The sequence below is a fragment of the Myotis lucifugus genome, unplaced genomic scaffold (genome assembly GCF_000147115.1).
Source record: "Myotis lucifugus unplaced genomic scaffold, Myoluc2.0 scaffold_144, whole genome shotgun sequence".
NCBI classification, from domain to species: domain Eukaryota; kingdom Metazoa; phylum Chordata; class Mammalia; order Chiroptera; family Vespertilionidae; genus Myotis; species Myotis lucifugus.
Window position 1 is genome coordinate 2934239 of NW_005871192.1, and position 14248 is coordinate 2948486.

Below are 14248 nucleotides of genomic sequence, written 5' to 3' on the forward strand. Positions count from 1 at the left end.
TATAGAAAACTCATTATATAATTTAATTAAGTAAACATATGCACTATTCATAAGGTTTGTTCCTCAAAACAAAATAAAACAAGATTTGATTGTTCTTCCCCCTAAACAAAATGTCAACTTGTTATACATTTCTCAAAAACTCCCACAAACATTTCATACTCTCAGTACTTTCTTCTGACAATGCTATGCAGAACGAACTGCTCCCTCATCTATGTTCCCGAAGACTTTATACAAGCCTATTTTTATGACTGCTTATATGATTGCTTCCCTTACTAGAAGATGAATCCACAAGGGCAGAGATTGTCTTATCACCTTCAAACCCACAGAACAAATAAAATGTAGACAAAAAAACAAAAATGCCAATAATTATATTAATGTAAATGGCCTACCAACCCAATTAAAATCCTATGATGTCAAATAGAACAATAAAACAAAGCCAAACTGTACCTTTCTATAAGAGATCCACTAAGCTCTAGCTGGACTGCTCAGTGGTTGGAGCATTGGCCCTCAAACCAAAGGGTCATGGGTCAGATTCATGGTTAAAGGTACGCACGTACTTTGGTTGCAGGTTCAATCCTGGCCAAAGTATGTGAGGGAGGCAACCAATTGATGTTTCTCTCTCTCTCTCCCTCCTCCCTGCCTCTCTTAAAAAAAAAAAAAAAGACCCACTGTAAATATAAAACATAAATTAAAGAAAAGAATGGAAAAATATATATTATACAAACACTAGTCAAAAGAAAGCTGGAATGTGAAAAGATAATAACTGAAAATGGGTAATTATTAAAATGGACAGTACAGTGATCAGGGCCAAAACCATATTTCTGGAGATCTAAATTTAAGATATTGAAAATGCGAAGTCACTCCCATCTTTAAACTGAGTTCCCTGAATCCTCTGAACACACCATTCCTACATCTCACACTTAACAGCTAAATCCATGAGATACTTGGTTAAATTCAGTGGGTTTTTGGTCAACTTCCACTTACTTGTCCACCTCTTATTGAAAGAGTCTTTGCTAAGGTTACCAAAGGTCTCCATATATTAAACTGAAAGGCCATTTTCAATCCTCCTTTCATTTGATCTTCAACAGTATATTAGACAATTGACACATCACTCTTCTTAAAATACTCCAATCTCATGGCATCGTACATACATTCTGGAGTTTCTTCTTAGCTCTTTTTTTTCCATTTTAAGTTATTTTTATTCTTCTTGTGGTCAATACATAACAGAGCAGTTGAGGTGTATGATAATCAAAGAATCATTCATGATTGAATACATTTAATACTCTTGCTACATCAGTGCAGCATATTAAAAAGTCCACTGTAATATTTAACTCAACTGTTTAAGGCATTTACTGGATTTCTGATATTACAGATTTGAAATATAACATCAGTGGGGTGAGGAATTGCTTTTAAAAAAATCTTTATTGTTGAGAGTATTACATATGTCCCCTCTTTCCCCCATTGACCTCTCCCACCTTCCTCCACTCCCCAGGCCTTCAAGACCCTATTGTCTGTGTCTATGGGCTATGCATATACGCATATGAGTTCACTGGTTGATCTCTTCCCCCACCCCAACCCTCCCCTGCCTTCCCTCTGAGGTTTGACAGTTTGTTTGATGTTTCCATGTTTCTGGGTCTATTTTTGTTCATTGGTTTATGTTGTTCATTATATTCCACATATGCGTGAGATCATATGATACTTATCTTTCTCTGACTGACTTATTTCGCTTAGTTAGCATATTGCTCTCTAGGTCCATCCATGCTGTTGCAAATTGTAAGAGTTCTTTCTTTTTTACAGCTGCATAGTATTCCACTGTATAGTCTTCTTACCTCTTCATAGCCTCCTTTGCAGCTTCATCCTCTTCTACTCAAGCACTATATGCTGGAGTTTTCAAGTTTCATTCTGGGGCCCTTTTCTCTTCTTACTTCATAAACTGTCTCTATATCGTCTCATTCTTGCTAACAGCTGCAAGTCCCACCCATATGACAATGACTTAAAATTTATATATCCATGTGGCATCTTGCTTGAATTCCACAGCAAGCAGCCTTCTTGACATCCCCAGTTTGATGTCTCAAAAGTTCCTCAAAATCAACATACTTAAACCAACAATATTCCCTCCTGTTGCATTGCTTTTCTCTTAGTAAATAAGATCATTGATCTATTTCCAAAAGCAAAAATCCTAAAATTGTCTGACACACCCCTGCTCATGTTCTTCCCATCCAATTGTTTCTTCATACCAGGGCCAAAGTGATCTTTTTAAAAAATCAAATCTGAGCACATCACTCCTTCTTTAAAGTTTTACAATGACTTTTCCTTTGCTCTTAAAACAAAGACAACAAAGTCTGACCTTTCCCTTCTCTAGCCCCTCCTTATCACAGACACTCTTGCCTTTGTTCTCTTTATTCCAGCCACACTAGTCTTTCTCAGTTTCTTCTTCCCATCACAGAGTCCTTGTAGACGCTCCCACTCCCCTCCTCCTGGTCTGGAACACTACTCTCTTCCACCCCCAGATCACTCCTCTCCAGTCTTCAGATATTAGCACAAACATCACGGACCCTGAAAAGGCTTTAACCCCAACAGTATAATATAATATTAACCAAGGAGGTCAGAGAGTTAGCAGGGAAAAAAATGTATGTTTCAGAGAAAGGTTAGAATAAATTCCAAATATTTATTTTAAAAAATGTTTAAGTTTCCTCTTCATTTTAATTTCTCTTGGTGGATGTTAAAATTACTACTGTTTCATCAAGAAAGTCACTTTAAAAACTGAACCCAATTAAACTCATATCTCAGGTCCCAAATAGCAGGTTTGTTTATTTAGTGGCTACATTACCAGTATTTTTCAGCCAATAAATATTTGTTGATCACCTACTGTGGGCCAAACTGTTCTTGGCACTAGAGTGACTTCACAGCAGTGAGGAAAACACCCAAAATTGCTTATCTTTATGGAACTTATATTGTACTGAGGTTAGGGAGCAAATAGGTAATAAAGCAAATAAATAAAATATACTACATGTCAACTGATGATAAGTGCTATAGTGAAAAATTTAAATCAAGGAAGATGGAAGGTAGATAGGTGAGCTAGGGCAAGAGTGAGATAGAGTATGGGGGGAGGGAAGACTGGTGGTTGCAGTTATAAATACCCATGATCTTCAAGGCTTTATTGGGATGCTGACATTTGAGCTAAGACCCTCAAGGAGCTGAAGAACCAAAACCTAGCTGTGCATCCATTTGCTTTAATGCTAAACTCTTTTTCTGTTGAAATGAAATGGGTCAACAGCTGAATGGCAGATTGACACTGTTTTTACTTACAAGTTACCCTGATTTATTCTAATCAAACCAAAAAGGGTTTTGGTTATCTATCACTGTTGATATATCTGCCTTTTGAGAAAAAAGTTTAAATGTTTATTTCATTCCCTTATTTCACAAGCATTCATTTTTTTATATTCTCCAAACACATATTTCAAATGTAGGAAATTTTGTTTAGTTTTAAATGAGCCCAAATTTCATCATGGGCTAAAATTTTAAAACATAAAATGACTGCTGGAACTGAATTTTAATCATATAGATGAATCACAACATGAATTTTAGCTAGGCATGTATTATGGATGTCTCGTTTTCTACAGAGAATAATCACATGTTCTAATTACCATTTTGGTTATACGCATAATTAATAATATTCTGTCTTAATGGGACACACTGAATCTTCAGACAGTTGTAAGCTTTCACTATGCACACTGCCAAATCCAACTGTCAGCTGCACTGCCAAACACAAAGGAATCTTGATGTAGTGCTTTAGCATTGATAATAATATGTACATCTTTATACATGATACAATGGAAATAAATTGCTTTTCTTCCTTCATAATTTTCTACACACTAATAATTTTATAGTGCTTGATTGATCATTTACCCTAAATACTATGTATTGGCAAGTTATCTTAAAAGCAATGAATACATGAATGCAGATGTGACCCAAGATCCAAAGAAGAAGACAAGTGGGGATAAGGACACATATGTAATAACTTAATCAATAAAGAAATTATAGGGGAAAAAAAGAAGACAATTTTGTAGGACTTACTGATTGTAAACTTTCATTTTCACGTAAACAAGCTGTGTGAAGTTCTGATTTCAAGGTTGCAATGTGACTTCGATGAGATGTCATTTCCTTCTCTAAGGTTGCAATTCTGGTGCTTGCAAGCTGGTAGACATCCATGAAGCTTTTAATCATAGCCTAAAGAAATAAAAATAATGTCACATACAAGTCAAACAGAGCTGTCCCCAAAGAAGAATTTCCATAATTTGAAAGCAAAATCATTAAAATTGTTAAACAAACTACTTTTCATCTTTCTTTAAAAAAATAAAGCTACACCTCACATTTTATATTGAGAACAGTGACTATTTTAAGACAGTTTGGGGGAAAAATAATTGAGACTTCTTTTCCAGACTATTTATTTAAATAAGATGTACTTTGATCTATTGTGCTTAAAATTTAGAATGCAGTTCTTAAAGATGGCACACTTATTTTCTTTGTAAAGCTAAATTCAAGTTGTAATTTGACCCACATTTCAATCTTAAGGCACACAACAGATGGATATGTAAGCAAAATATTTCAAAATGAGCTAAATTAATAAAAACATTTCAATCTACCTTACAAACAAGTGTTTTTAAACAAAAGGAACTAAGATGATCCTGTGATTTTTAAGAGTAAATGACATTCCTATATTGTTAAAAAAAAAAGCATAATTACATTCATTCATATAATAGAGAAGTGCCCTTGCATTATACTATATATAATAAAGTAAGAAACACATGCAAGTGCTGGTAACTTTTTCTCTCATCTAAATAGTATAATATTTGGGGAATTGTTGGACCTCCGTATTACAGATTAATCATATTTTATAGACTTTTTCTTCTAAAGCAACCTGAAGTGAATTTTGAGTCCAAGAATACTATTACACTTTTTTTAAAAGTCTTTCAAAATATTTCAAACATAGCAAAGTAAAATCAAACATTTCTGAAATATTCAAATATAATGTCATTATTTACAAGAAAAAAAAATGTTCCAGCCACAGTCACAACTTAGTACAATGGTAAACGTCCAAGAATTTCCAAATTATACTTAATCTAAAGAGTCTAAATTGTGTAAGCTTTGAGAAACTTGATATTTGAGCAATTCATATGAAGTAATAATTTGGTAACAAAGGTACGTACCCACACACACACACAGTGTCTAAGAAATAGAAGTAGGTTAGTATTTGTAGGTAAGAACAAAAAATGTCACACCTTTTTGCCAAAAAAATTCTTATTATCCCTCAAAAATCATGCTCAGACACCACCTCTCCAAGGAGCCGCTTTTGAGCCCAAAGGCAGTATTATCTTCTACATAGGTTCCCTGTGAACCCCTGATGCTTGCTTCTATTATTGCATGTATTTTTAGCAGAAATGCATTTGGTTACGTCTATCTTTACTAGACGAAGAAGCTCCTGAAGCCAGATATTGTGCCTTATCATCTCTGTATCTTCAGAGATGATAGCAGCCCACGGTTAGCACTTGTTTGAATGAATGAATAAATGAATAAATGAGATTTTAAAAAAACCACAGGTTGAAGCCATAGGCTGGTATAAAAGACCTTATAGGGCTTTAGCTGGTTTGGCTCAGTGGATAGAGCATCGGACCGTGGACTGTAAGGGTCCCGGGTGAGTCCTGTCAAGGTCACATGCCTGGGTTGTGGGCTTGATCCCCAATAGGAGGCCTCCAGGAGGCAGCCGATCAATGATTTTTTTCTCATCATTGATGTTTCTATCTCTCTCACCCTCTCCCTTCCTCTCCGAAATCAATAAAAATATATTTAAAAAAATAATAATTTTTAAAAATAAAATACCTTATGGGAAAAAAATTAAGATATTTTGGAAAATATACTCTTAATACTCTAACGAATAAAGTATTAATCATACTTTGTTTTAGGTGAAAGAAGATACAAAAGCATATCTGTGGGCATAAAAGAAAGGACAGAGTACAAAAAAGTGGATTCCATCACCCAACACTAACTAAGCATGTATGACCTATGTTTGGAAGCATGTCACATATCCTAGCTTGCCTTCTTTTGAGTAATTTTGAGGTAAGCTTATAATTAAGACTAACACAAAATATTTTCCTAGGTTTAAATAGTATACAAAAATCAGAAACTGTAAAATCATATCTATTCCTTCCTATGCTAAGTCTCTCTCCTCTCTAACAAATTCATTCATCTTCTCCACTGAGATAATGGACCAGGAATCACCAGTCCTACTTCTTTTTTTATCCTCACTCTGCCACTTACTAAGCTTTATGTTGTTGGGCAATGCCATGCCATCTCTCTGAGCTTCCATCTCCTTCCCCCATGAAATGGGAAGAAGAGTCATTTTTTTGCCTGTTTCCAAAACTATTGTAAGGCTCAGATCATTAAAAATCTAATGCAAAGCCATTCTCTTAACCCTAATATGAGAAAGCCCTCTAAAAATGAAATCTAATAAATTTAATTGGCCCTAGCCAGTTTGGCTCAGTAGATAGAGTGTCAGCCTGCGGACCAGGGGGTCCTGGGTCTGATTCCAGTCAAGGGCACGTACCTCAGTTGCAGGCTCCTCCCTGGCCAGTGCTCTGGTCAGGGCATGTGCAGAAGGCAACCAATCGATGTGTTTCTCTCACATTATGTTTCTGTCTTTCCCTCCCTCTTCCACTCTACCTTAATCAATGGAAAACTATCCTCATGTGAGGATTAACCCAAAAATAAATGAATAATAAATTTCATTGGATTATTCATGTTCTGTATTTGTGATGTAACAATTTGTCTATTTAATTCTGAATCCCCACCCTCACCACTCACACAACACATGGTTGAATGTAAGATGCAAATGGCAGAAGTGTATCACTGGTTGTGTTTATTAAATTACTAGAGGCCCGGTGCACAAAGATTTGTGCACTCGGGGCGGGGCGGGGGGGAGGAGGTCCTTCAGCCCGGACTGTGCCCTCTTGCAGTCTGGGACCCCTCAGGGGATGACCACCTGCTGGCTTAGGCCCACTCCCCAGGGGATTGGGCCTAAGCTGGCAGTCAGATATCCCTCTGGAAGCCCGGGGGCCCTTGGGGGATGTCCACTTGCCAGTGGGGAGCAGACCTAAGCTGCAGTTGGACATCCAAGGCGCTGCTGAGGAGGTGGGAGAGGCTCCCACTACCACCACTGTACTGGCAGCTGTCAGCCTAGCTTGTGGCTGAGCAGAGCTCCCCCTGTGGGAGGGCACTGACCACCAGGGGGCAGCTCCTGCATTGAGCGTCTGCCCCCTGGTGGTCAGTGTGTGTCATAGTGACCAGTCATTCCCATCGTTCTGCTGTTAGGGTCAATTTGCATATTACCCTTTTATTATATAGGATAGAGGCCTGGTGCCTGGGTGGGGCCCGGCTGGTTTTCCCTGAAGGGTGTCCCCGATCAGGATGGGGGTCCCACTGGGGTGCCTGGCCAGCCTGGGTGAGGGGCTGAGGGCCATTTTCAGACTGGCCACACCCCCTTCAGGGTGGGGGTCCCACTGGGGTGCCTGGCCAGCCTGGGTGAGGGAGGGGGGTCCTGCTGGGGTGCCTGGCCAGATTGGGTGAGGGGCTGATGGCTATTTTCAGGCTGGTCACACCCTCTTCAGGGTGGGGGTCCCCGCTGGGGTGCCTGGCCAGCCTGGGTGAGTGGCTGATGGCTGTTTGCAGGCTGACCACAGCCCCTTAAGGGTGGGGGTCCCCACTGGGGTGCCTGGCCAGCCTGGGTGAGGGGCTAAGGGCTGTTTTCAGGCTGGCCACAGCTCCTTCAGGGTGGGGGTCCCCACTGGGGTGCCTGGCCAGCCTGGGTGAGGGGCTAAGGGCTGTTTGCAGGCTGGCCACAGCTCCTTCAGGGTGGGGGTCAACCACTGGGGTGCCTGGCCAGCCTGGATCTGGGATTTATTTATCTTCTATAATTGAAACTTTGTTGCCTTGAGCGGAGGCCACAGCTGGCCAGGGCAGGCGGGAAGCTTGGCTTCCTCCATCACCAGGGCAACCAAGCCTCCTGCTTGCTCCAGCTCCGTGGCTGCCCGCCATCAGCTTGGTTGGGTTAATTTGCATATAGCTCACTCTGATTGGCTGATGGGCGTGGCTTGGGGCATAGCGGAGGTGCGGTCAATTTGCATGTTTCTCTTTTATTAGATTAGATGACAACCATGGTTTAATCCTATCAATTGTACAGAAATTTTAATTGAAATTTTGGCTAGAAAATATCCAACTTCCCTGAATCTATAAATTTATCTTTAAACTGATATATGCCCTGTTTTCTTATATTTTAACAAATATATTTTATACTAAATATATTTTATATTTTTAACAAAAATTCAAACACCCTATTAGGTTATGAAATTTGCTTTGAAATACACATAAATTTTTATGGACTTAGATCAATTTTAGAAAAAAGTTTATAGTTCTAGAACTATTTCCAAACAACTATTTTCATAATGCTTTCTCCATAAAACTCCTTCAAAGGAGTGAGGGTTTTTTCTGCAAATGTCACTTTACCTTGATGTGGCAGAGTGTGTTTTACTTGGGGAGAGCTTTTTAAATATTTTCTGGATAGGATGCTTTTGGTAGCCACTTGCCATCAAAGAAAAGGTCAATGGATTTGGAGCCTTTCTCTTTTTGATAAAGATAATCCCATAACTGACACTCAAGTTCAAGAGTACTTTGTAGCACTTTCCACAAGAAAAACAGCAAACCTTATACAGCAGATTTTAAAAACTACTTCTTATGTCATTGTAAATTACAGTACTGTAAAGATTACACTATGTTTGAATTTAATCCATCAATTCTTTTAACCACACGGGATACATAACAGTTCAGATTGAAATACACAGAAAGTAAAGATGCCTCTCTCGACCCCTCTGCATGGTGAAATCCTTCCACCTTTCCCTTAACATACCTGCAGAAACATGAATGTCTAAAAAATGGACCAAGTGAAGACACCAGTGCCAACCCATACCACAGGACAAAAATTTTATTTCTTACTTTATTAAAAAATGGAGCAGTTGTTGTCTTGCATACCCACAGGATATATTCAGTCTCCAGAGTGAGTTAAAATGGGGGGGAGAGGGAACAGGGGAGATAAATGTCATATATAGATTTTATATTATACTAGAAATTCATGCACAGGAGCGGGGGGAAGGGGGTCCTTCAGCCTGGCCTGCACCCTCTCCATTCCAGGACTCCTCAGGGGATGTCCAACAGCCATCAGACATCCCTCTCGCAATCCAGATGTGCTGCCTCCTAACCGCTCACCTGTCTGCCTGCCTGATCACCCCAACTACTCTGCCTGCCTGCCTGGTCACCCCTAACTGCCCTCCCCTGCCAGCTTGGTCACCCCTAACTGCCCTCCCCTGCCGGCCTGGTCACCCCTAACCACCTCTGCCTCGGTCCCCGCCACCGTGGCTTTGTCCAGAAGGACGTCCGGAAGGATGTCCGGAAGATGTCCAGTCTAATTAGCATATTATCCTTTTATTAGTATAGATTCAGTTCTTTTGATAGTCTTTATTTTTCAGAGCAATTCTAGGTTCACAGAAAAATGGAGCAGTTCGTACCCCTTGCCCCTACACACCCAGAGCTTCCTCCACTGTCAACATCTGCACCAGAGTAGTGCATCTGTTACAACTGATGAGTCTGTACTGACATGTCACCCAAAACTCACAGATTATATTAGGGTTGACACTTTGTGTTGTACATTCTATGGGTTTTGACAAATATATAATGACATGTATCCACCACTGAAGTATCATACAAAATAGTTTCACTGCCCTAAAAATCCTCTGTGCTCCACCTACTCATCCCTCTCTCCCCCAACCCCTGGCAATCACCCATCGTATTACTGTCTCCACAGTTTTTATATTAAACTTTCTAATCTTTTTCTCCAAAGTCTTTTAAAATTTCGTTTTTTCTATGTTTTATATTATAGAGCTTGTTTAACAATCACACATGTATATAAGTTTAAAGGAATAAATATACAAACATTGGGGTTACTGGCTCAAAAGTAAGAGTAAGCTATTAACAGGTTTGGAGAGCTCTCCTCTGCGTGGCTCGGTGACTTAACTAGAGGAGGACGCCAGCTGAGCTAGTCAGCTCTTCCCCTCCTGGTGCCGAGGGAGGAGGCCACAGCTGGGTTTGTCCCCAGAGACCAAAACAGTGAGTAAGAACCTAGAATCAGAAGAGCAGGGCAGGGCCTCAGGAGCCTCTACATCCAGAAGGCAATCCACCAGCCACCTGCCTGGTAGTGTGTGTGTTCCACCTCTTCACCTCACATGCAGGTGTAAGCCCCAATCATCAGAAACCTCATCTACATAAGCACAGGAGCATCACCCCACTCTAGGAAGCCAAAATCTGTACTGCTGCATAACAGATCACCAAAAATGGAATGTTTAAAACAACACAAATTTTGTAGTTTCCACGGGTCTCGCATGGGTTAGCTGGGTCCTCTGCTCAGGGTCTCTCCTGGCAGGAATCAAGGTGGCAGCTGGAGCTAGGAGCTCATCTGAGACTCAGGGTTCTCTTCCAAGTTGTTGGTAGAATTTAGTTCCTTAAGGTTTTAGAACGAAGGTCTCCATTTTCTTGCTGACTGTCAGAGAGGGTCACTCTCACCTCCTAAAGACCACCGCAGGTCCTTGCCAAGTGGACCCCTCCCTTCTCAACACGGCCATTTGCTTTTTTACAGGCCTGTAGGAGAGCATCTCTCCAACACTTCACTCTCTTTTAGAAGGCTCGTCAGATTAGGTCTGGCCCATCCAGGATAATCTCATATTTACTGGTCTTGCCTACCCTCAAGAGCACAGTACACCGGGGGAAGGGTCTTGTGAGCCATTGTAGAATTCTGATTGCCACAACCTAAATCACATGCCTTAACAAAAAATAACTCACAAAAATGATCACAGATTTAAATGTAAAACATACAATCAGAAAAGTTTTAGAAGACAATGTGGAGAAAATCTTTGGCATCTAGGGCTTGATGAAGAGTTGTGAGACATGATAGAAAGGCATAATCCATAAAAGAAAAAAAATCAATAAATTGAACTTCATCAAAATTTAAAACTTTTACTCTATAAAAGATCCTGTTACGAAGATTAAAAGACGAGCTACAGAGAGGGGAAATATTTGCAATATAGACAGCTGACAGGGGAAAGTACTTCCAATACAAACACCAGTCTATATTTACTCACTGACTGTCACAGCAACACCAGGTATTCTGGAGCCATAGTACAGCCTGGAGCCTCAAAGGAGTCAATGCAACCTGAGGGGCACATGCACTCAGCTCAACATTCCACTCCAAGTCCATCGCACATCTGCCTGAAGTGTGCCAAGGAGGGAGGTGAAGCCCACACTCTACCACCAGGAATCACTGAATGAGTTGTGAAGTATGGGAGTCACCAAGACCTAAGCTTGATCAACCTTGCCCAAAGGTATTCTCACTTCCTCTATCGTTCCCATGCTCTGAGGCTTGCCTAGACCCCAGTTCTAACAATAGTTACTATGTGCCAGACACCACCTTATGAGCTTTGCGTATTCTTCTAATTCCAGCAATAACCCTGTAAGACTCATATTATCTCCACAGAATCAGAAACTGAGGCCCACGGATACTACTAAGTACCTTGGTCAAGATCACCTAGCATATAAAGAATGAACTGGGATTCAAATCTATGTCTGCCCAGTTCCAAAGCTCAATCTCATTCTATGTGTTGCAAGTTTATTTTGTTTGCTGTGGGCTGTGTCATACAAAATTTCCCAGTGAGGTCAGCAGAATTAGTCTAGATTTTCCAAGTTTCATAAAATTGCACAGGTAGTCTATCACAACATTCATATGTGTCCATTTTAATCCATGCTCTCTCTCTATTAACTGAAAAAGGTAATTTTGCCGTGAAACCAGGATTTTCAAAGATTTCAAACTCAATTATTATACATTGACTCTGAACTACCGATTCTCACTTATGTAATATAAATAAATATTTACTTCCAGTAAAAGAACTTCAGATGATTTTTTTTCTTAGGGGTTTTATTCATTCTGTAGAATGGGCTCAATAAATATTTGTAACAAATTAATAAATCTCTATTCTATCCAAATATGTTACATATTCTATATTTATGCCAAAATGTCTTTTGATTCTAGAAAAATATACCTTGAAAGGCCGTGAGGTTATTTAAATGAGAAAAAATTAAGCTTACAAATTATAGCAAATCTATATCATCCATGTAATAGATTTTGAAAAAAGAGAAAACTTGGCAAATAACTTCTAGTGTATTTAATTAACTTATACTGTGAAATGACAATGTTTTATGCATCTCTCAACAGCCTGACTTAGGATCTGATATCATCAGTGAAAGACATTAGAAGCAAAATACCAAGACAGCAATATTCCAAATCCTACCACACAGGGTTAGTTCATCTGACACATACACTCTGAATGAAATCCATGTATACTGTATATATGTATAGAAGGAATGAGATCCCAAGAAGTTATATTTCATTTCCACTTTACCTACTAAGATTGGGGAAGTCTTTTATTTTCATATATCTGGAAAATTTTCTGGCAGAAAAATGACCTTTCCTTTATGTAAAAACTAGAATTTTGGTGAACCAGGCCCCACGCCCCCATACAAGATGTTTTCCCATTCCTGAGCAGCCCATTTTTCTACCCCAGTTCTCCTGGGAGGTTGTGTGTAGTACTAGAGTTGCTGTTTTCCTTAGAGACTGGCCTGGCCCACTACTGCCCACTGAAGAATGTGCACTCCTATTTACTTAGGCATGGTATAAATATATGTAACTAGCCAGGCTGGTGTGGCTCAGTGGTTGAGCATTGACTCATGAACCAGGAGGTCACAGTTTGATTCCCCATCAGAGTACATGCCTGGAGTTGTGGTCTCAAGCCCCATTGTGGGGCATGAAGGAGGCAGCCAATCAATGAGTCTCTCTCATCATTAATGTTTCTAGCTCTCTTTCCCTATCCTTTCCTCTCTAGCAAAAAAAAAATATATTTTAAGATGTGTAACTAGATATTTAATGCAATATGCACACAGATACTGAAATGCTTTTTAGTGTTGATAGTGACAATGTTGAGGATAGTAAACTGTTAGGTTATTAAAAGAAAAAATTTAGTTGCAAATGCACAACCTCCTTGGTCAAGCACAACTGAAGACAAAATAGATGTGATGTTGTACATAGTTCAGGTATGTTTTTTGTTGATGTTATTTTATGTAAGAAAAAAAGAATCAAAGTTCAATTTTGCCTTTTTGCCATTTGAAATGGCCCTGGGCTTGACTTATCCCATCACTCACACATTTTACTGGCACCACTTCAAAGGAAGTAAACGTAGTAGCTTTTCAGGTATGAGAAGGAGCCTCGTGGGAAACTGTACTCGGCAGTGTTGCAGAATACTTTGTGGCAGATACTTTTAAAAGGTGTTTTCTTTATATCATGTTTAGACTCTAAACTTTTTTCTGCCCTCCACTCAACCATGGCATATACAACTTAAATGTGCCAAAAACAAGACCAATTCTTTTTCTAATATGTTATTTCCAATCGGAATTGAATCCAAGCCAATCCTGAGGCTAAATGCAGCTTCTAGATTGATGATGATTACTGCTCTTATCTATAATAATAAAAGGGCAATATGCTAATTAGACCAGACATCCTTCTGGACATCATTCCAGATGTCCTTCCGAACAAAGCCAGGGCCAGAGGGAAGCCAGCCCGGGTCCCGGGTGCCAGAGGGAAGCTGGTGCCGGCAGCCGGGGGAAGGAAGGCCTACTCTTGCACGAATTTCGTGCATCGAGGCTCTAGTAACTAAAGAAAAGCTAATCCATAAAGAGAGAAAATAAGCCATGCATTTATTAAAAGCTAATTTTTATTACCATGATTCCATTCTGATACTGATGTATCAGATGGGTTTGGGAATCTATATGTCTCAGTCAGGGTTACCTACTTCAATAATCCTTATAATCTTTACTGTATAACAAAATTCACTAAGTATGTTAAAGTACATCTCTGAAAAATATTGCTACTATAGTGTTTTAAGGACAAATTAGTTCTAAGATGCTCTGTGATATTCAACTAAATCAATGAATTTACTTTTTGCACATTATGAAGGAACAAATAAGATTTCCATGAAATCCCAGAGACCACAGTTTACTCACAATATCACAGAGCTTTGGGACCTGAAAAGTTCCTACCAAT

At 39.5% G+C, this 14248-nt stretch overlaps 1 protein-coding gene across 1 annotated transcript in view; it reads right to left on the reverse strand.

The window, feature by feature from the left end:
- The window catches only part of CCDC171 (coiled-coil domain containing 171), a 235555-nt gene that overhangs the window by 40217 nt on the left and 181090 nt on the right, over positions 1 to 14248 (reverse strand). Inside the window, 1 exon segment of the mRNA XM_023758907.1 lies at positions 4078 to 4230. Coding sequence (XP_023614675.1) covers positions 4078 to 4230 — 153 coding nt within the window.